At 42.6% G+C, this 23,390-nt stretch overlaps 1 protein-coding gene across 4 annotated transcripts in view; it reads right to left on the bottom strand.

Annotated features, from left to right (window-relative positions):
• The window catches only part of ephb2b (eph receptor B2b), a 139,457-nt gene that overhangs the window by 35,177 nt on the left and 80,890 nt on the right, over nucleotides 1-23,390 (bottom strand). For all 4 annotated transcript variants that reach the window (XM_054783625.1, XM_054783627.1, XM_054783626.1 and 1 more), the window contains exon 4: nucleotides 678-833. In XM_054783625.1, the coding sequence (XP_054639600.1) occupies nucleotides 678-833 (156 nt within the window). The remainder of the gene's footprint in view (nucleotides 1-677; nucleotides 834-23,390) is intronic.

Raw genomic sequence — 23,390 nt, 5'->3', positions numbered from 1 at the left:
GTGACGTGACGCTGCCGCTCTCATTCACAACAGCTGCTCGACTCCCACAGCCGGGCTTATGCAAATCTCCTTTGTTGGAGACCATCATCTCGTCCTTTCAGCACACACAGAGGGAGTAAAAGAAATAAAAACGCTACCAAAACGATGAAAGGGGCGTTTTTCCCCCTCCCTTGCTTTTGTTTTAGATATAGCGAGCCCCCCCACCGCCAACCTGCGTTCCTTCCTATCAAGCTTGGTGTCAACCTCAAATTCACATTCAAATTCAAACAGCTTCATTGGCATGACAAGAGCCAGCGCGGCCCAGGCTCATTCTCCATGGCGGCCTCTCTCACAAAAGCACCGCATCCCGGCCCAGTAACCTCTGCTCTGGCTCAGAGCGCTAGCCGCGTGATGTTGAGGACAGGCCGGCCCAGCCTTGTGTGTCGGGTGGGATCTTTGGAGAGCTGCACTATAGGGATGAGAGCATCACATTGGAGTGCGGCGGGTGGGTGGAGGACAGCTCTGACAGGAGCAGCAATGACCGCCATGGACCTCTGACCCTCAGCTCTTCTGCTCGTGAGTGTGAAATGTGAGGGTTCACACACGTGACGCCCGAGTCTTTAGAAAACACGATTGTGTGCTACATGTTCAACACTTCCAATTAAGTCCGCATAAAACAAGGTGGCTACAATACATACTTGTGCAGGGCATCTGGAAGGGATCTGAGTCTGTGCGATAGTATCCGTTGCGGCACACACAGTTAATGGCACCCTCGCTGGTGGTACGGCTGTTGATGGGACACTGCGTGCAGGACTCGTCTCCCTGGGTCGGCTTGAAGAAGCCTGACGGGCAAGCTGAAAACAGATGAGATACAACGTTTGAACGAGTTATGGGGCAATGAATTTAGTGGGTGCTCATAATGGACCCCACCCTAGATGCTTCGATGAAGATAGGTCAGGATGATTGGAGCAAATGTATAATGAAATACATTTAACATGATATGTTTATGATATTACATTTTAAAATGTCACATAATCAAGAAACGTGTTGCTGTGAGTTCCCCTTATCATTAAAACAAGCATTGTTTTTATTGAGTAATGAATGAATGAAAGATTTTTTTTACATTATACTGTAGTGACATGAAATGGATGCTGTGTAAATGATTTGGAGTGCATGAGAAAATGGACAGCAAGACAGCTTTTATTAACAAGTATATTGCACAACATGGCCGCAACAGAACCAATGTTGTAATAGTGGTAAGGAGTAAACTACTCAGCCGGCATTAAAGGTGCTATATGCAGCTCGCTCTAAATTACATTTTTTGAAACCAAAAAATATCAGAACACCACCACCAGATAGCATATGTTACCATTAGTGGTTTAAAAGAGCTAACTGTACAAAAACGTGTCTATTTGTCACAACGATGGATTAAACTGCATAAAAATTGGCCTAATTTCCGATCGGCATAAATAAAAATAACTGGTTTCTGTCACCGTTGGTATTCACGTACACGTACATGACGCGTACGTACACACACAAACGCAATCTCAGAGAAGCAATCAACAATTTACAGTCATGTTGTTGTTACAAATGGCTAAACATTCAACGATGACTAACTTTAGTAGCTAAAACTTGCCGAATTGCTATCATTAGCTGACAACACACATAAGCGCAAGGGTGTGTGTTACATCGGTGTAGTCAAAGCAGGAGGAGTCGGGAAACAATGCCAGCAGTACATTTGAATGTTGGCACCCTCCAGGCAGCTGGGGGAACCCGCTGCATACGGTCCCTTTAATACCACTGATGACAGTGGCTAGACAGACAAATGGACAGATACGGGAGATTGAGCTCTTGACACTTCAGCATTTTAAGTGACTCTCTCACAGAAAACAAATGATGCACACAATGAACAACACCAAGGAGCGATGGCTCGCATGTGATGCGGCTCTCAGCGCAACATGCTGTATGTTGAATAATTCACTGCGCTCTGCCTGCCCACCATACATCTGAAGTGGCCCGCTTTCTGTTAAGAGCCCTTTTAAGAGTCCCCTAACACAAAAAACAGACACAGCACCAACATCAGAACCTCTACTGTGTGAACATAAAGGCTTTTCGCCTGGATTTGTGCTTTGTCATGAGTGAGAGTCATGATTTTTTTCTAAGTGCTTTGTTTCTACTCTTGAAATCTTCTTGGGCCAAACAATAAATGATATGTTGAGTAAATGCTGAAATAATTTGAAGGCGGCATGGCTTCTGAGAGGTGACTGGGAAATGAACACTATAGAAAAGACCCTCTTTCCACCGGATCAACTTTAATACGTTCATCGGAGTAACAGTACATGCCTCGTTAGGTGCTGCTGTTTTGGTTCGCGATGGCGTTCAAGTCTAAGTGTGAACAATGGCGTCTATGAACAGACCTATTTTTGTCATGTATTTTTTTGTAAAGTAAAAATGGTAGCGTCTATCTGTGATGAGGCATTTATTTATTTTAAGTGTATGACGCACTTTGTAATTAATTGAAATTGCCACTTGGTGAACAAAACTGTCTTTTTGGACTGTTTGTAAGCCACATATTCATTGATAGTGCGCTACACGCTCAATACAATCAAACAAAACATGAGACTAGATTTGCTGCGGCACAAGGAGAGTGTTTACAAGCATCTTGCCGTTTGCTTCACTTCACTTAAATGTTATCTTGTTTCAGCATGAGGCCATCTTTGCATGTCACCACTACTTAGCAACTTTGACATGTTTTCCTCTGCCATGATTGATGTGCGAGTGCTCTTTGCTCGGAGTGAAACGTGAGGCATGAGCATTCAAAGCACCAGTCGACCGGCTCACTGAGGCCCTCCAAACAGCTCGGCGGGGGAATTGGGATCAAACCTCACGGCTCCATGGAAGCAGTGTGAAAGTCCAAATGGAAGCGGCATACAGACGTGTTGATGGGAAGGGGCGGACAAAAAGTGGAGCGGCGAGAGGCCGGGATCAATGTTTCAATGGGATCAATGTTTGGGAATTCAGCGCGTTACTTTAGGACCAGTTGATCGATGTGGTGCAACAGTGACAATCAGAACAATGACTCCAGCGTTTACATGGGAGGGCAAGGGAAAGACTGCAATGGATTAGCACGTATAAAACTCCATGACTCCTTGCTACCACGGGGATTTTATTCAAATATTGTGAGAGCTGCTTGGCATGCTGCCGAGAGATGAATAGCTCCCACCAGGCATAAAACATTCAAGAAACAACTTTTCAGAACCTCAAACCTCTTTATTTTCTACTAATATGTGCATGTTTTAGAATAATTTTGTTTATTTTCAGAATTATCTACATATCCAACAGTTACATGCACAATTATAAATTGTTCCCATTTGCGTTCCGCATAATTAGCTGTGCATTTTTTCCATTTATTGGTCTAATTCTGCTTAAACCCACACCCTGATCTCTTAGCATTATCTTCCCCTGTCCTTATCTTAAAAGCTCACACAAGATCTCCTTTACAACATGCCAGTGGCCACCAATAAGACTTTAATTTGTTTGAGAGACTACATTTTTCAGTAGGTGCTGCTGTTTTGGTTAGCAGTGGATTTGAAGTTGACCAAGTTGAAATGTATGTAGGGGAAAAAGGGAGGAGTCCAGCGCCTGTTTGTTTCAAGTCACTTTGTGACTAATTGAGACATGCCGTCCATAGAATGGAGGCCGCAATTTGAGGAAATATTTTTAAAACCCCTTTGTGATTGTCCAGACAATGAATTCCAGAGCCATCAAATCCAGTTTAAGATGATGTGTACCTCTCTGTCATTTGTTTGAGGGGTAATTTCCACTTTATGGCGAGATGACAGATTGGAAAAGTGTTGTCTGATGTCACATGTAGCCAGGCGGTGATTAAAAAAAACCCCATCAGAGCTTTAATTCTGCATCTCCCGGTCTGCAGCGCTTCAGTCTTTTGAAGTTGCCTGTGTCGGATGTCTCGTCCAACTTTAGAAATCTTTCTAGCGCGAGGAATAATTATGTAAAGAATATTCCCTAATGACACTTCCACTTTTGTTGTGAGTGCCTCTAATAAAAAAAGACATTGTCAAACAGATTTCCTTGAACAGATGTGCTGTCAGAGCACCCGCGGGGAAGAAGAACATCACGGAAACGGCTTTTAAGGAATTTATAAATATTTCTCTTTTCATTTCAAAAGTTGGTTGAGTGAAAAGGTCCAGATAATCTCAGACCAAATGTTCCTCTCTCACTTCTATCACGGTAAGAACGCTTTGATTCTTAAATATAGCATTATTTCAATCTTAACACCATGAACACACAACTTTACCTATTCTCCCGCTACTTGTGTTTTATGGCTTTTAATAACACATTGTGACGCCAGCTCTTTCATTAGGCTTTTTACAAGACTGACTGCATGGAAACATGACTGTGAGTCAGGGTGCAAATCACATTTTTACAGCAGCTCATTTGCTCCTTTTTGTTTCAAAGGTTTCCTGACTCTCACAGCCGGGGAGATTTATGACACAGTGGAGATGAGACCTGCAGCTGGAACCACCTGGTCTAGTATGCGTGTGTGTGTGTGCGCGTGTGCGTGCGTGTGTGTGTATGTGTGAGCATGAGATACACATCCACCCGTAACACTATGTGGAGAAACGAGAATATTAGATTGAGGATGCTCTAACTAAAAATTTGTAGGACGATGTACAAAAAGCATTAAAATTTGTAAGCCTGGAACTTAGCGGATGTTATTTTACAAATGTAAAAACTCATAATGTAAAACAACGTAATTTTTTTAAACTTGATATGCTTTGGGGTGCATGAGAAAGTGAAAAGGAAAACTTTGCTTTCTTTTACCACATAGACATTTATTACAAGTATGTTGCACAACACAGCAACAACAGAACCAATTTTGCAATAGCGGTAAGGAGCAAACTGCTCAGCCAGCATTAATACCACCGATAGGTCCACTGGAAACAACAGCACAACAAGTGTAACACGCATGAGTTTCACAACAACAGCTGAGCAGCCATACCAACATTTTAAAGCACATGCAGAGGTAGATAATGTGTGCTGGATGCTGAAAAACTCATAATATTTCAAACACATCTACTGCCATCTTGAGGAGTGAAATAAAAAAAGCTTTAAGAGCTGTCATGCCAATCTCTTTAGACCAGGCACAAATTAGATATCCCTGCCGTCATTTGCTTTTGTAGACCACATAGCCGGTATTTCAATTTCCACTTTCCATATTGTTCCTCCAAAATTCTGCTGAGATGACTTTGCTTCTTATTAAAAGTTCACAACCATACTGGATGGTATCCGGTCTATGGCAACACTGGAACACACTCGTCCAAACGCCACCCCATTGAACCTATTTCAACAAGACGGTCAGGATCAAGCCTTTCTTCCCCCAAAACTTAATGGACACACAGTAAGAGACAAGGGAGACAAAGACGGTTAAGGTGTGTGCGTGTGTGTGTGTATGTATGGGTTCCACTTTGTGTGTGTGTGTGTGTGTGTGTTAGTGTGTTTGTGTGTTGGTCATGGTGTGAAAGAGAAAAGGCTGCTGGGGGTGAGGGTGTGGATCAGAGGTGCTACCTTTTGTGGACACTGCAGAAAAAAAGTGCTGAAAGCAGTGAAAATGGCCAGCGTCACATGATGTGTGTGTGTGTGTGCGCGCGTGTGTGTGTGTGTGTATGTGTCTGCTTTGTGTGGCGGGTATTTCCCAGAATTCAGAGTGAAAAGTGCACAACCTTGGGCATCACTTTGCTTTGCTGTTTTCTATAAAAGTGTATGTTTAATTGCTGCTGGGAAGCAGACAAGCCTCTGAAAACACGTGTTGCTTTTACAAGAGTGCAATTAGGCCCTGTCCACACGGAAACCTTCCTGGCAGTTTTTTTTTTTCCGGGTTGAAAAAATTTGCGGATTGTGGATTCGTAAATAGTTGCATCCAGACGGTAACGAGTCACGAGGTGAAAATGATGTAATACATAAGGCACATCTACCTGTTGCGCTGTAAACAGACACGCAAACGGTACACGTGCCACCAATACTATAGAACAGGGGTCGGGAACCTATGGCCCACGAGCCATATATGGCTCTTTTGATGTTTGCATCTGGCTCTCACACGTTTCTTAACACTATACATTTTCTTCTTTTTTCGCATTTTGTAAAGTAAAATGTTACAGAAATCCCAGTGCTAAAAAAATGTCCAAAATATAAAGCATGAAATGCATTTTAATCCATCTATCTATTCTACCGCAATGCGGATGCCAACTGTCTTTCCGATATTTTCCAGGTCAGACGCCAAAGCACGATTATAATTTGATAATGTAGTAGCCTACCGGGTGATCGAGGGGTCAAGCAGTAAAATTCCCGTCTAGCTAATTCGGTAGCTAGCGGAAACACTTTTGACGAAGAAGGTGGCGAAAAGAAAGAAATGTGAGGAGTACTGTACATTTCATCACGAATGGACAGAGGAATTTGCCTTCGTGGAGAGAACAGGATTGGCGGTTTGTCTCATATGCAGTGATAAAATTTCATCAATGAAACGGTCAAATATAAAGTGGCACTTTGACACACTGCATGCTCCATTTGCATCTAAATATCCAGCGGGGAACAGTCGCAAGAAGGCATGCCAAGAGCTACTGCCCAAAGCGCAAGGTAATCAGCAGCAACTCCATGCATGGAGCCGACGAGCTGACTGGTCTTCGGCCATCTTTGCTGGTTCTTCAACAAAAGTGAGGACCGGAAAGCCATTCATATGTGGCAAATTTTCCAAAACAGCCATGAACTTATCATGTCCTATCTTAACTTATCATGAACCGTGTGGGTATTGCCTATCGACCATGTTTGGGTCTACGGATGCATGTGAGCAGTCCTTCTCACATCTAAAAAAGATCGAGACCAACCGACGATCACGTTTAACGAATGAAAGTTTAACCTCACCACATATCAACCAAACGACAAAGCCATGCAAAACCATGCAGCACCAGAAGTCACATCAATTAACTTCACCATAACAAAATTATTAAAAAGAATAAATGCCTAGAAATTCACGCATTTAGTTGTCTTTATTTTAATGGCTCCACTTATTCTAACTTATTTGTTTTCTATTTACTACTAACAATGTCATGTTAACAATGTATTTTTAACATTTTTATACAGTGGAACCTTGTTTATAAAAGACATGAAACTTGACATGACGTTCCCAAAGACATGATGTGGCAGCGAGATCAACACCACCTTGTGTTTCTCACCTCGTAATCTCACCCAAAATGGAGCAAAGAAAGTTGCAAGTACCAGCATTTTGATAAAAAAAAGGTGAAAAACACGACTGAATTCAAGAAATACAGTAACTCATGACAAAACAAAAGGAAGGTGGTGTTGAAGCAGAAGGTGTTGATCTCGCTGCCACATTGTGTCTTTGGGAACAGTCACGTCTTCAATGAAGGTAAAAGTAACCTTGTTCATTTATCCTCATTATTTGTCATTTCTATACATTTAGGATTGTTTTATACACGTAAAACTATAATTGCAAAACTATAAAATCGGGTTTTGTTTTAACATTTTTGAGATTACATTATAGACGGGTGACATAGCTGACTTCCAGTTCCGGTTGACATTTTGTTTGCAGGCGAAGAATGCTAACATGTTTTCTGATAAAAACACATTAAAAACACAGTTGGACTCACCGCATCATATGCTAACCCGAAAATGTACGCAAACCAAAATTTTGGCATTAATTTTGGACTTAACTGAAACACACACACTGTATCACTGTAACACTGCACAAGCTATATAGTGTCATTTTTCATTGTTTTTAAGTCCTATTTGCTTATTAATATATATATATACACACATATGCTGTATATGTTGTATTTGTTGTGTACATACACCGAGTTGTGTTTCTGTTATTGATCATTAGCACCACAAGGAAGAGGAGCTTGCAACCTTTTCTATTCAATTAGGACCGCAATCCTGCCGTCGTCTAATTCAGTCACGCTTGACTGAAAGCTACTTGACAACTGCCGTTAGCTTCACTGCACACTGCACACACACACAAAAGCGTGCACGCAAATCAGATATTCATTTCGCCCTCTTGGCTTCAAGGTTGGTTGCAGCAGTCAGCAGGTCTGCAAGCTCGTCCCGCTGCGAGCCGCGAAAGAGGGCGAGTGCTATTGACCTGCAAGGTGTGACTCAAGCTGCACCCAAACAGCACAGTGTCATTTTAAATGATTTGAACACGCTAAAAGCGGAGGTTTGACATGCAGAATCTAGTCATGCTGGCCACCAAAAGGCAGGGAATGTGTAATTCCCTGCAAGTGCATGTGCACCTACTGATTTTAATTGGTACAGTACAGTAGTACAACGTGGGAAATGAAAACATGACAGGCAAATAATTTCAGTCAATCACAATTTAAAACAACATTTCAGTAAAATTGAACGGCATACTTTGTGCCTTTAATGATGTCATGCTATTTTACATCTTTAACACTGCCATTGGCGAGCTCTACAAAACTAGACCGGTTGCTTTTTGTGTCTTTAGCACCACAATCATCATTTTGCTGCATCTGGGATTGTGTGACTCTATGTTTGAGTAGGAGAGGAGTAAAGTAAAGTAAAGTAGGGTGCGCAAGAGGAGACGTGATGAGTCGGAAGTGACTTTCGCCGTCCGTTTAAACTGTAATTTCGCCTCTCTAAACAGCTTCTCCTGATGCAGCTGTCACAGAGCTCACAGTCCCCGTTGGCCTCAGCAGGCTCCTCTGAGGCAGATTAGCAGCCAAAGTGAGCAGTGGCAGATTAGCTGGAAATGTGGAACACCTGGGAAATGAGACCTGAGGGTGTGGGCTACTTGGGGGCTCAGGGAGTCCAAGCGCAAAACTAAAAATCAGCAGCCAGTGCAAAACCCTTCTGCATCCATTGGATTTTGACACACTATTTTGTGTGTCTGCATATTTAATGCTAATTAATTGTGTTTTCCACACCTGTCGCTGACAGTGTGTCTCTCCAATAAGCACTATTGTGCACTTCATCTACTTTTTACAAGACTGTAACTCTGCACTTATATATGTAAAATATATACAATACACATACAGCAATGTAACATTAAGAGGTGGACATGAGGACACAAGCTTTGCAACTCTACCATAGCTATGTGAGCTACATTACACTCACATTTTAACAACAGCATCACGCTAGGTTAACCTATTCACTGACTTACAAACTTACAGCTCCCACGTCTGTAGCTGACTGATTGATCATTGGTGGCAGAGCTGAGGCTACATTTTAGGATTTGTAGCAGAGCCTGCTTTTTACAAAGTGTTGAGCATAAACATGGGTTGCGCTCATCTTGCTAGGGGGGAATCAGAGGCGGCATAATGTCCATGAGGAGGACGTTTTTTCCTTCAATACCTCATGAAAAGCTTCAACTTCAAAAGCAACCGCTTCAGCGCCTCTTCTCTCAAAAGTGGCGCAAACAAGTCAGGAAGATAATAGATTTTTCTCACATTTGATGCTCGTAAAATAGTGCTGTAGGGACACATTATTTTTAGAACATCATTAAAAAATATATTTGGAATACTACTGTAAGGGACCTTTAACAACAACAAAGTTAGTGGTCGACTAAAACTTGTGTTCTGTATACAAGCATGGCCGATGCGGGGATAAGCGACAAAATAAGTCCATTCTCCCACTGCCCCGTGAACCATTTTAGGGCTTACGTAGAATGTATCACATAAGCCCCCCAACCTCCACCACCTCAAGGCGTGATATTTACATGGACATAAAGCAACATGGGGCTGGATAAAAAAAGCTTCTTAATGGAAAATTGGTCATGCAGCAGAAGGTGCAACATTACTTTCCAGCTTATTCTTCACGAGATTCTTTTACTTTGGGCCATGAATGATAGCTAACGGTGGTGCAGGCAGGCAAGTTTAGCAGCTTAACATTTTGCTGTGGACTATATCAGTGATTCCCAACTGGTGGGGCGTGAGCAGTTTCATGCACTGTCCAAGATATAACCTCCATTGCAGTTGGACAGCAATGGAAAATGAGTCCATCTTTAATGTAAACAACAGCTAATTTCGCTTGGAAAACACAAAGGCGATGGTGACACTTCATAACGGTTTCTGTGTTCTGGAAGAATTTATTAATTGAGTTGAATTAAGTGAAGTTGGTGTGTCTCAAAGTCTGGCAAAATCACAAAATCGTATTATACTGCACTTGACATGGCACAGAATGGTCAATTAGTACATTTATTCCATACATCATCCAGCAACATAAAACTCTGTTTCACTTCCAGAACTTAGCCTCTGGAGAGTTCTTCAGTGAATTATACCGATGTGGCCACAAAGCTCTTGTGATGTTCAACAGGTCTTTTCAAACACCAAAGCGAGGAGGGGGGGAAAAAACAGTATTTCCATAGTGTGTGATAACTACCATCTGTCAATAGAGAGGAAGCTGAGATGAAAGTGGAGTATCAGTGGAGCCATTCACCAGCAATGCAATAACATCTGGAATTTTTACAGAACTCCTTTTTCTCCCACCCTCCAAACCCCCTTGTCTTTTCTGGCCATGGGAGAGGGGAGAGACAAATGTGGAATGGTGAAATTACAGGCATGTGAGCCAACATATGCACACGGTGTTGGAAAACAGACGAGACTACAGACTTGAAGATGGAATAAAGGACCATTCCTTGCCGGCTAATAGATGATAGCTTATTCTCCGGAGGATGTCGCGGTCCAATCAGGGTGGCGGCAGAGCGGGCAGCCTGCAGATGGCCGGGGCGTGGCACGAGCCATGGCCTTTTGTCATTGTTCATCTCTATTTACGAAGAGCTTGTCGGCCTCGCAGGATCCTCATCAGAGCTACAGCTTATATTCCATTATTTTTAATGACTGATCATCAGCGGAGGGGGAAAAATGTCACTTGATGCAGATAATGGTACATAATTTGAAAATATGACACCGTCCTCAGTAATCAGGACACCAAATGAGCTTCTGTGCGGATAATTAATTCACTCAAACTCTGTGACTGCCCGCGTTCGGCTGGATTTACACTGCAGGTCTAAATTATCATTTGGTGTGGATCCAGACAGCAAATCCATGATTTATTTATTATCAGTACCATTTAACATGGGTGAAACACTTACTGTCTAGCTTTCCCCTGCTTGAAAATGAATCTGCTCGCCACGTGTATTTGATTCCATTTGTCTTGGCCCCGAGAGCATCTTCTGATCTTTTTCCCTCTGTTTTGAACCTTTATTTTGTCAGGGGGATGCATTGAAGGCACTTGCCCCAGTTTCACATGTGGAAGTTGTACAATGGCAATTTAAAGCCTTATTCAACCCTCGATAGGCCTCTCACGCTCATGTTGAACATACAAGCAGACACCAGAGACTTTCACTGTCACAACACGCATCAGTCATTGTGCTTGCAGAGTGGCTCATGTTGGGAGGGGTCCAGAGGGAGGGTTAAAAACGACACCCTCTCTTATTTATGACAGGCCTTGGAGGACGTACGCTGTTTCCAGTTGAAGACGACACTGAGGACAGCTAAATGAGGAGACTTGGACTCTGATCAAATGTCAGAGGTCATTGTTGCGGCAAATAAAAGAAGTGAGGAGGACTCCGCCCGCTCAACTACATGAGAACATGAGGTCACCTGTTACCCCCCCCTCCCAATGGTGCACTGACAAGTATTTCTGGAAAGAAGCACCCACTGATGTGCAGTGACATACAGTACTTGGAAAATGATCCTACTTGAATACATTGTCCACATAAACACAAGTATTTTTGACACGCACACAAACAGCTTTTTGGATCACATTTAGCAAAGCTGGAAAACTCACTTTTTAGTGTTTTTGTGTAGACAGAAACATTTTTTACTTTGGGGTTTAATTGAAATAGTGGTCCCTTGGTTTTCGGTACTAATTTGTTTCAAAAAGTCAGACAAAGACTGAGGCAATATTTCCCATAGGGAATAATGTAAATCCAATTAATCCATTCCAGACACACATAAATATTAACAAAAATACACTTGAAACAATGTGAAATAATTCTACATGACGAATGAATGGAACTTATTGTCCATGTGAACTTTGCGTACATCCTGGCCTGATAGAATTCAGAAGTGTTTCTCACGAAAACAGAGACAGTGTGCAAAAACTGAGGGAAAATTTGTGCAATAATGTTGACGAAAACCGAATCATATGAAAACGGGAGGGTATGAAAACCGAGGTGTGGCTCTATTATTAATATTTTTATTAATTTTATTAAGATTAGAGATAAGACCATTTTATAGTGCATACTGTTTGAATCAAGCTTTACTTGATTAATACCTTATTTACTAGCTGTGTACATGCCAGCACATGGTTTGTGTCTTATCCACTTCCTTATGTACAGTATTTCACCAGTGCCAAGTGTTCCCTAACAAAAGAGGGTTTTCGAGCTCTGGCTTCTCCTTGGCACTATCTCAATGACTCCCGCTAGCCAAAGGCAAGGTGACATGTGTATTTGTTAACGGAGTGGATGCGTGACTATAAGTTATACTTCCAGTACCTCACTTAATATGTTCAATGTGGGAACTCGGTACGCCTCTGTACTGTACCAAAAAAATCTGACTATCAATACATGTACCGTTACACCCATACAATCTCTACAACCTGTGTATAAATAAGTTAAGGTGCAAATTCTGGCATCAAGGTGCATAATCATATGCAAAAAGCTGTATTGTCGGAATAGTTGTCACAGCCTTTTCCAGAAAGGACAGGTGGGTTAAGAAAGCCTTTTGAATTATACACGCACATGTTTCAATGTCTGCGGTTATCTGTAATGTCTTGTGTTGACTTCCCACTCACAACATTCAACCTTATTTGCGCTGTGATTTAACAAAGATTGAAACGCACCCGAGGCCGCACGGTGGTCTAGTGGTTAGCATGTTGGCCAACACAGTAACAGTCTGGAGATCTGGGTTCGATTCTCCCTTGGGCATTTCTGTGTGGAGTTTGCATGTTGTCTCCGTGTGTGCGTGGGTTTTCTCCGGGTACTCCCACATTCTAAAAACATGCATGTTAGGCTAATTGGTGAATCTAAATTGTCCATAGGTATGAATGTGAGTGGGAATGGTTGTTTGTCTATATGTGCCCTGTGATTGGCTGGCGACCAGTCCAGGGTGTACCCCGCCTGTCGCCCGAAGTCAGCTGGGATAGGCTCCAGCATGCCCCCGCGACCCTAATGAGGATGAAGCGGTATAGAAAATGGATAGATGGATGAAACACACCCACAGTTACCCAAAAAATGTCCATTGTTTCTGAAGAACAAATAGTTACTAGGGCAACAGGGTCCATCTATGGCAGGTCCCTACTCACTTCCGCCAAGTCTACTGATGCTGGTGTGAATGATGGTGGAAGGGAGAAAATGGGCAAAAAAGGGGAAGGAGGAGGAGTCAAGGACCGGTTACCTCGATGACCCACACACAGCAGGGTTGATCCAGGTTTCACTTCACGGCCACACAGCTTGCCAGAACTCATAAAATATCATCAGTTTCCTGCTGATTTCAATCTTCCCTCTGTGGGTCAGCAGCCATTATTCTGCACCAGGACAGGTGAGAGTGGAGAGGGAGGGGCAGCAGCGGCGGTCTTCGTGCTGAAGGGGGGGGGGGGGGGCACAGTTATATAAAATAGATGACGGGAGCAATGGCGTGCCTGCTATGTTTGTAGGAAAGAGTGCAGGCAGTGTGTGTGAGTGTGTGTGTGTGTGTGGGGGGGGGGGTTTAGGGTGTGAGTCTTACAGAAACCAAACAAAGGCAGCAAGCGACAGCCCCCCAGCTTCGTGACTGAGACTCCCTGAGGTGCAGTCGAGCTGACGGACAGGTGGCATAAAGGGTGTCTAACGTGTTGTCCAGCCAGTTCCGACAAGGGCGGGATATCTCAAATAAAGTGGGGGGTTGGATGAAGAAGCCTTTCTTTCTTCTTTAGGGTGTGTTTGGCGGAAAGGGGGATGGGGGGGTGCCATGGCAAGAAGCAGCTGGTGCTGAATTGTGTGATTGGCTGTCTGTAGACCACCATCCTACATGCACGTCTCACTGAAGACACCGGATTTACATGTGCTGAGGGTATTAGGTGGTTCTCACACTTCCTTGGTAGGATATTGTACAAAAAAGGTTAGGCACTAATTCACATTGGAGCTAAATTATTTGTTACTACACAGTATTGGTGTGCAAAAAAACACACATCATGACACATAAATGTTGTAAATTGCCATAAAACACCATAGAACAATTAAGGTTAGGTATTGGTCATGGGAACCTTCAAAAACTTGGATCATCATTATGTTATGCTTGTTCTTTGGCTTTTGTGTTTGCTATTTCTGGAAGACTATCAGTAATAATGACAAAAAGGACAAGTGTGATGATGACTATAGAAGCCAAAGTGGAATTTACTGAAGTAAAACTGTGCCAAAACCAGAACTAGGTGAAACCTGGCAGGCACTAAAATTTTGCAAAGCATGCAATTTTGCAATGCATCAATTATTATCTCATGAAGCATTCAAGCGCTGACATGGCAAGAGCAAAACTAACACAACAGGATTTCACCTGAATGCATCACTACTACAGGGGTAGCAACAGAATTGTCTTACACATTAAAACGCTCCTCCCCGCAGCATTACTACCTGTGCATGGAAAGGCTGCTGCTATTGTTGGGAAGAGATTCACCAGGAGGCTTTAATGAATGCCATTTAAAAGCAGAACACATTTAATAGCTCAATCACAGCTGCAGCCCCCAGAAAATGTCTACCAAGTGAAGAGATCGACTAATTAGCCTTTAAATGTGTGGTTGAGTCATATAAAACAAGACATCCCTGAGATATTCATCTGCTTCTTCTCCTCCTCTTTGACTGCATCCTTAACCCTGAAACAGGAAGGCCTTGGCTGCTCGCTCTTGCTTCCATTTGTCCAAATCAATGGAGGTTGTTCAGCACAGACCCAAGAGGTCACTGAATTTAAGTACCCAGCTCACATACAGAGATGGAATGGGCCAATGCCGGGGCAGGAGGGGATAGGGTGATGGGAGGCCCTCGGTTACCTTGGCAACTGTGCTGCTGCAGAGTTTACACCCTTAGGACGTCAGCCAACTCTTCCTGTTTGAAGTGATTTGTGCCAAAATGAAAGATAGTAGTTGTTTTCCAGCATTGATTAAAACATGTGTCATTATGTACATAAACAACTCTTTTATAAGAAAATGTTAAAGCTTCAGACTATGAATTTTCCTCTCAGAAAATAAGGGCAAAAGCAATGATTTATTTTTACGTATTTACTGTCATAAAAAAATATTGTATAGTTAGTGTTTTAAACAGCATCTTGTCAATGTAAATAAAGGTTATACAAATAAATGTTGCTAACCAGCAACACTATAAAAAGTATGTGACCACTTCCTCTACTTTTTCTTGTCATTACCATTTTTGTTTTTTGGACTTATCATCACTGAAATCAATTTTAAAAAACAAAAAATGAATTTATGCGATATATGGCTATATGTCAGCTGCTGGGATGATTTATCTTATCTGGTCTAGTCTCACTTCCATTTATTAGACGTCCAAATTTTCTTTGACCTTTTTGTATTTTATATAAAATTTAAGGTTTCATTCCGAGACCTTTCGAGGTCCAAGGTACGCTGTATATTCTAAATCCGTGGATGCACCATATTTTTGAAATATATTATTAGTTTAACTAAAATGACCAATGGTACTGTCAAGTTTTTTGCACATGCATATCTTAAACCAACCCACCTATAGTCTTTACGCGTGCCGCATTCCAGTGCCTCACATTTCCACATGTAGCTTCTGGAGAAGGGCTGCCATGTACTTACTCTGGATGACTGTTACATAAATCATTAGAAGTGCATCCATTAGGCTTTACCGTACATCAGCAATTCATTCACAAGAACTGTTCAATGCATATTTACGCCTGTAAACGAGCACAGTGAAGTTAAAACAGCGCACGGTGGCTAAATAAACGCAAGCGGCGCTGCTGCAGAAGCCTGGAATGAGTGAAGGGCTGTGATGAGGAGGCTGCAGCAGATTAGTTTTGGGCTCCTGGAGGCAGAGGGATTATGGCAGGGAGGCTAGTGGGGGTCACGTCATTGCTACTCAGACTGAAATCCCTGTCCATGGCAGGCTTTGGATGAAATGCCGTGTGCAGAAATTCTCTACGCATGTTTGGACGTGGTTTGAATACCAAATAGATGGTGTGTGGGTTGCGGGTTTGGGGAATGTGAGGGTTCAGGACTGTCAGACAGAGAGTAATAAAAAACACTTTATCAGGTCTGGTAGAGATGGAGACAAAAGACAGCAGTTGCATGACAACATAAAGGTTTGAGAAAATGGGAGAAACCTCACATGTATCGTTAGACATAAGTCTTTCATTAAGGATTTATCATCGTCTTATTTGCAGCTGCAGATGGGACCTTTTCTAAGATGACATCAACAGAGTTTATAATGTACATCACAGTTTGCACGATAGAGACGATCTGCTCCATCCAGAATGCTTTCCACATGAAGTCAACCCTGACATTCTAGCACTCTGGTCAACCTAGATGGAGATACTTAGCAACTACACTTCATCGAGCACCACAAAAGTATCCTGCACCACAAGGGGCCTCTGAAGAGGTAAGATACCTTCTTATCAGCACACTAACAGGTTCTGCTTGGACAAGCTCAATTAGCTGGCGCTTAGTGTAGTCCAAGACTGGGCCACATTATCTGCACATGGCCCATATCAGCAGAACCAGGCAGATGACAGAGAAGCCAGACTCACAAAGGCCTGATTGTGGCAGTCCTTGGAAAGCGAGCGAATGGGGCTTCTTCTTAGAAATTAGACTGATAGGAATAGGATTGGGTCTCTTTGGAAACTTCCACTGAGACCCTCTACAAAGCAGGGGTGTCAAACTCATACGCTCAGGGGGCCAAAACTCAAAGCCTACTTCAGAATGCGGGCCGAACAGGACAGCTCCCCTAACCCCCCACACCCTCCCACTCATGGAGTGTCAAATTGGAGTGAAGTGGGGGAAATGAGCATTTTAAAAAATATCGTGTTTGTGACGGAGAGGGGGAGACAGCTGCGGATATATGACTATGGTTGTTTGGCGCGGTTGTTCGTTTCGATAAAGCGATTGTTGATCGACCACCATTTCGTCATTCTCTCAACGTCTGAGCAAAAGCTACATTATTTTAAATCCACACAAACATATCACAATCACAAATGTGTAACCCGAAAGAGTTTGCAGCAGTGGAATGGGTTCATAACGCCTTTCCCAGCATGCTTTGCTGTAGTTAAAATCATCACTTTTGACTGTCTTATGCCTCTTTAAGGTGTTATTTTGTACAGACAGAGTGTAATAGTTAAAGTGGTGTCGTTTCTAGTTGTGTAAATCTGACACCCTTAGTAAGAATGGTTGTGGCCACTGTTGAAACTGCAGAGGAGTATTGGATATTGGAAAACGTACTCGATTACACAGATCTTTGCATGCACGTTGCTGAGGTCGGCGTTGCGGGCCAACTCAATGCTATTTTCCAGATTTGGCTGGTGGGCCTGAGTTTGAAACATATGCTCTTAAGCAGGGGTCGGCAAGCCGTCGATCGCGATCCACCAGTCGATCTTTTGGACTTCGCTGGTCGATCATGAAAATATAAAAAATAAATTGTTTTAATCACATCAGTGCTCTCCCCTTCAGGAGAGTGACCAACAGGCATGCATTTTGTCCACTGAACATGCCCGTACACCTCGCCTCTCTCCAGGCACGCAAACCGCAAGCCCCGGCCGGGAGCCCAGTCCCCAAAACAGAGGTAACAGCACAAGCACACTAGCTCGCCTCGCAAGCAACAAGTGTTGGGAAAAAAGCGTGCAGAGGTAGAGAGTGAGGGAGTGACAGAGCGCAGCAATGTGCCTGCGTCCAGTAATTACTGCACGTTAACATGGCTCAGAATATGCCTTTGCTCCCTCAAAATTAAAGCACAAATATAACTCCATAGACGTGCACCTCCAAAATAATCTTCGAGCTGTGGCAATGCGTCTCGTTAGGGCTGACCCCTCTCTCCTCAACCAGCATTGCTTGCCCACAACAAGCCAAATAGAGTTCATGGAGCCGACACCACAAGCCCGACACCCATGAAGATCCACAAAAGAAGGGGTACGGCTCAGGGGCCATCCGTGGACCGTGGCTCATTTGTCACTGCGGCACAGCATAAACAATATTACATTTCAAAAACAGAAAAAAAAGTAAAAATAGAGAGCAGAAGGGACAATGAGAAAAAGCTTGACACCAACAACCAATAATAACACAAAGCGCTGTATTCAAAGATAGGGCTTAAAAAGACTAAAAAGACAATATATTGCAGTCTACTAATTTAATTTGTACTTACACTCTTCTGCCTCCACCCAAGAGACTGTATGACTGACAAAAGGGCTCTCTCAATTCATGTATAACGAGGAACCAAACACGCATGCACATGAGGCAAAATTTTCATTTATTGTGTGATTAACTATTTAATTTATTATCGTCTCAGGCCTAGTGTCCGTGAGGCATTTTTTTTTCTGAAGAAGAAATCTTTTCACGTTTTAATCTTGTGAGATCTTGTGACACAAGATCTTGTGACATTCCTAGTATCTAAGCCTACTTTTGCACATACTGTATACAGGGGGTAGATTAATCTGTTCATCTCTCCATGAGGAATGATGCGACCGTTTCAGTGCCTCTTCTCTCAAAAGTGGAGTGTGGGATGATAGGTTTTTTCATTGCATTTGGAGCATCATTAAAATGTCACTTTTTTATAGTGGGTGACCTTCAAATTGTCAGAATAATAACCAATAAATATGTTCAATAATAAAGCATTGAAAAATGGGCCGCACGGTGGCTGAGTGGTTAGCATGTTGGCCACACAGTAAGGAGATCGGGAAGATCAGGTTCGAATCTTCGCTTGTTTTCATGTTCTCCCCGTGTGTGCGTGGGTTTTCTCCGGGTATTCCGGTTTCCTCCCACATTCCGAAAACACGCATGTTAGGATGAATTGGCGACTTTAAATTGTCCATAGGTATGAATGGTTGTTTTAGGGTGTATCCGGCCTTTCGCCCAAAGTCAGTTGGGATAGGCTCCACCATTCCCTTGCGACCCTAATGAGGATAAGCGGCATTGAAAATGGATGGATGGATGGAAATATTCAAAAATCAGGCATTAGCAAGAGATAATCATCTATGAAGGTGTAAAATCATAAGTAGGAAAGTTTGGTCGTGGCAGAGGTAAATGCTTCAAGTTTTCTTTCAAATATGTCTTGCTGTGTATCTTGAATGGTGAGGCATATTTTGGTTTTCCCCTAAAATGACATAATTCCTGGATCGGGCAGATAACACAACAGAGACCTGTGGATGCTCACAAAATTATGCTGACAGATAACGAAGCATGTTGGAGGCATGAGTGGAATCATAGCCAATCACTCAGAGGTGGGAAGCCTGCCTGCTGGCATTGCGTACACACAGATGGAATTAAATGTGTCTTTTGCCAAGCTTTCACTGGCTCCTTTCCCTATTGCTGCCCTTTATTAGCGGCGAGGTACGACACTGTGAATGAGCCATTCCTAATCACGCGAGTACAGTGTGGTCCTGGTAATCTCCCAGCTTTGTGGGGGCTTGAGACAACTGGGAGACTCACACTTCCATTCATCGCGGTGATGAAATCTTTATGAATCAAGCGATGCTTTAATATGAATTTGCTTGGGGCCCCTGCATGTGTAGTCACTGTATGTTGTCAAAAGGCTATGATAAATATATGACAGTCTCTTGGACCATAAAAGAGCTGTGTTGTGTCTGCTCCGAGCATCTAGCCACATCTGCTTCCTCCTGCAGCTTTGGGATAAAAGAGTGCACGACAAGCCACATAATTGCCAGCAATCTGTTAAAATAGGTCATTTATGGTGGAGGCACACTCTGAATGCACAACGTCCCCAAATCAATACGCAAGGCGCTATATTTAGCAAGAAGGTCGCAAGGCGGAGTTATCGAGCCAGCACAAGGAATGACTGACATCCACGCATCGCCTCAGCTGGAGGTTAAGAATGGTTATTTTAGTATTTTAGGAGCCTCGTAAATGTCCCCAACCCTACAGAGGGTTACTCTATCGCAACCACAATCCATCATGTCCCAAATCTATGTGCAATCATCCATCCATCCATTTTCTTCGTCACTTATCCTGAACTTGTGGCACTCTTTGGCCACATGCACAGTTATTAACGAGTCCTGTATATTACACAACACAGCAGCAACAGAACCAATGTTGTAATTGTGGTAAGGACCACCGATGAGTTCATTGAAAACAATACGGCAAATGTAACACGCATGAGTTTCACACCAACAGCTGAGTAGCTATACCAACATTTTAAAGCATGCAGATGTAAATAAAGCTGCTGGAGGCTGACCTCTCAAGATACTTCTAATGCAGATACTTGTAGCCATCTTACAGCTACTTGTAACCATCTTGTGGAGTTAATAAAAATGACATCCAGAGGTTGCCTACAGCCACAGTCATTCATGCCAATGTTTTTTGACCTAATAATAATGAGAGAATGGCAGTTATTTGCTTTTGTAGAACACCCGGTGACTATAGGAGGTTAACGGGAGGTGTTAATTGGAGCATTTAAGGACGTTTGAGAATTTAAAAAAAACACACATAACCTATTTCCATGAAATGTCGAGGGGTGATATATAGGCAAAGGCATAGGCAAAAAATGTACATCTGGTTATGAGGTGTGGTTCAAAGATTTAATTGCCAAATTTCGCCATTTGAATTACTATGGTATGAACTGAACAATATGCTCCTGAATCCATTGGGGGTCCACATTAAGACTCCTCCTCAACTAAGGAGTAAAGAAAACAAGATCTGGATTGGGTCCAATGGTGCCCCCCCTACAAATAAAGTACCTTTATGATTTATCTTAATAGTTTGTCTCCAATCTACTACCTTGTCTAAACATATGTGCATGCATTCTTTAGACGCTTTAATGAGCACCCCCTTGTCCTTTCTAAGGCATTTTTGTCTTTACCACTTTTTATGAGCAAACCTCAGCAGAGTCAACTTATGTGTTGGTGTGAGGAAAGAGCTAGCAAGTGCCTTGCCAACAGCATACCATCACGCCGTGTGGTTAGGAAAGGTTATGCATGATCTTTAAGACACTCTTCCTCTTTTGGGCTATGTAGATTTTGTCTGTCTCTGAGGTGGCTTTTTTTTTTTTTAATCCCATTTAAGCGATCACCACTACTATTTTTACAGCAGAGCATATCCAAAATCCAAGACAAGAGGAAGGAGGCATCAAAACAATCTCATTAATAACTGTGACTAATGTATTCCAGACAGCTCACAGCAGAAGGGATGCTCATTTTGAGAGGAGCCGGCAGAGAATCGAGCAGGGGTCTTGGTGTATGTCGAGACTGAACCACCGAAACACTCGGTGGAGACGACGCAGCCTTAAGATTGCTGCAGTAATCTAGAACACCGGCCTCGGCAGGAAGTGTGCATTTCCCAGGCTTCAGCGAGGACTGGTTCAAGTTGGGCCCTGAGGACTTTTGTACATGATGTTCTGTTTAGGCTGTTTACTGTAGAAGAGATCAGTTCCTGACATTAAGTACTCTAATACTTCCAGCACCTCGTGTCTCTAAACTTTTTCCCTGATTCCCAGTACTTCTGCCATATTTTAATAGTTTGGAACATACTTAATAAGCATTGAGGGACATTACATGTTTATACTTGCACAATTCAACATGTCCGAAAAGGAGTAGGAAGAAGCAGAGCTTATTTAATCATACCTCTTCTCCATATCTCAGGAATTATTAATAGTTTGCTCACCTCTTGTGTTTAAATGTTAGTGTTTTGTAATAGGTAAAGAACAATTAAGTGTAAAATAAAAAAAAAAATACAAAATAAAATGAATGAATGAATAGATAAGTAAACGATGTCCCTGATATCCCAGTACTGAACTACTTTAAATGTCAAGAGATGCAACTTTGTCATTAGCTTAATGTTTGGTCTCACCTCCTCCAGCTCCATAAAAATTGAGTCTAAATGGAGATTCCCTGCGGCCTTTACAGCACCAGCTGTGGGAACGCGGCAGCAATGGCAGCAAAGAGACCTCACTCTGGAGAGGTGGAACATTATTCCCACACGCAAAGCTCTGCTGCTACTGAGTCCTGCTAGGAATATGAGGTATGAATAGATAAGGATTAGTCTGCTATGCCTTTCATCTCCCAGAGTGCGCTTTAAAAAACAAACCTATCCTTTGGATGAACCCCTCTTCTTTAACAGAATACAAGAATGAGCATCGTGTCAACGCGTACCTTCTCCCCGAGAGCTCGGGAATTCCAACGGAGAACGGAGCAGCCTCATTAAATTGAGTCATTTATTAGCATAGCAACTGCCCAGGGGAATAAAACAAAAAAAAACTTTTAACATCCAGATTCTGTAAGTAGTCCATTTACGAAGCAGAGTTGTCCCCCGCAGCAACGGAAAACCATCCCCCTCGCCGCCGCCACCAGCCGCCCCCTCAAACAGGCTTCCACAATTAAACCAGGTCACTGGAGCCAATCTTGTTGTCCTGCTCAGCATCAAGTGTGCTCATCCTGCTCAATGACAGAGGTAAATGAGTGCAAGCAACACAAAGCACCGGGGTGTGGGAATATTTGCTACTGCAAACAATAACACAACAGAGCTGTGTTGACAAAATGACTGGAAAACACATCAGAATCCAAATGAGAAAGACGTAAACATCTTATTATGAACTGCCTGTTTTGTTGTTTATTTTGCAGCACATGGCCGTTGAGACATTGTTGACGGGACAAGAAATCAGTTCTTCACATCTTTGTTAATAAATATCACTGTGGATCCATCGGCTCTCCACCACTGCAAACTACAAGCACAATAATAAGCATAGTGTAACAATGTAACACTGGTACGTGTAGGCTAAAAACTGATTTACTGAGGGATTTTATTAGGTAACATATACAAGTAGATTTTAGAATAACTGTTTGCATTGATGTTTATTGATTGAATTATTAATTGAGTGCACTTAAAATAAATATAGTCAAGATATAACTGTTTAATCAATTAATTTAATAACTTGGTGAATTATTACAAGTAGGTTATAGAAATAATGATTTATTAAATAATTAGCTGAGTAGAAGAACAACTTTTTCACTTTGTCAAAGGTTAAACAAATCGTGAGTGCTCACATATAGTGAAGGCCAGCCGGGACCAGCAGCCAGATAAGGGCTGGCTTGGAGGACCAGGGGACCGGTGGATGAGACGGGGCACAGAGCTTCGGAAACTGGAAAACTGTTATACTATTCTGTCTGATTTATTCTCACTACAATTCTTAAACTTAG

This window comes from Dunckerocampus dactyliophorus, chromosome 8 (genome assembly GCF_027744805.1).
Source record: "Dunckerocampus dactyliophorus isolate RoL2022-P2 chromosome 8, RoL_Ddac_1.1, whole genome shotgun sequence".
NCBI classification, from domain to species: domain Eukaryota; kingdom Metazoa; phylum Chordata; class Actinopteri; order Syngnathiformes; family Syngnathidae; genus Dunckerocampus; species Dunckerocampus dactyliophorus.
The sequence above is the reverse complement of the archived record's forward strand: the minus strand, read 5'-3'. Positions and strand labels throughout refer to the sequence as shown.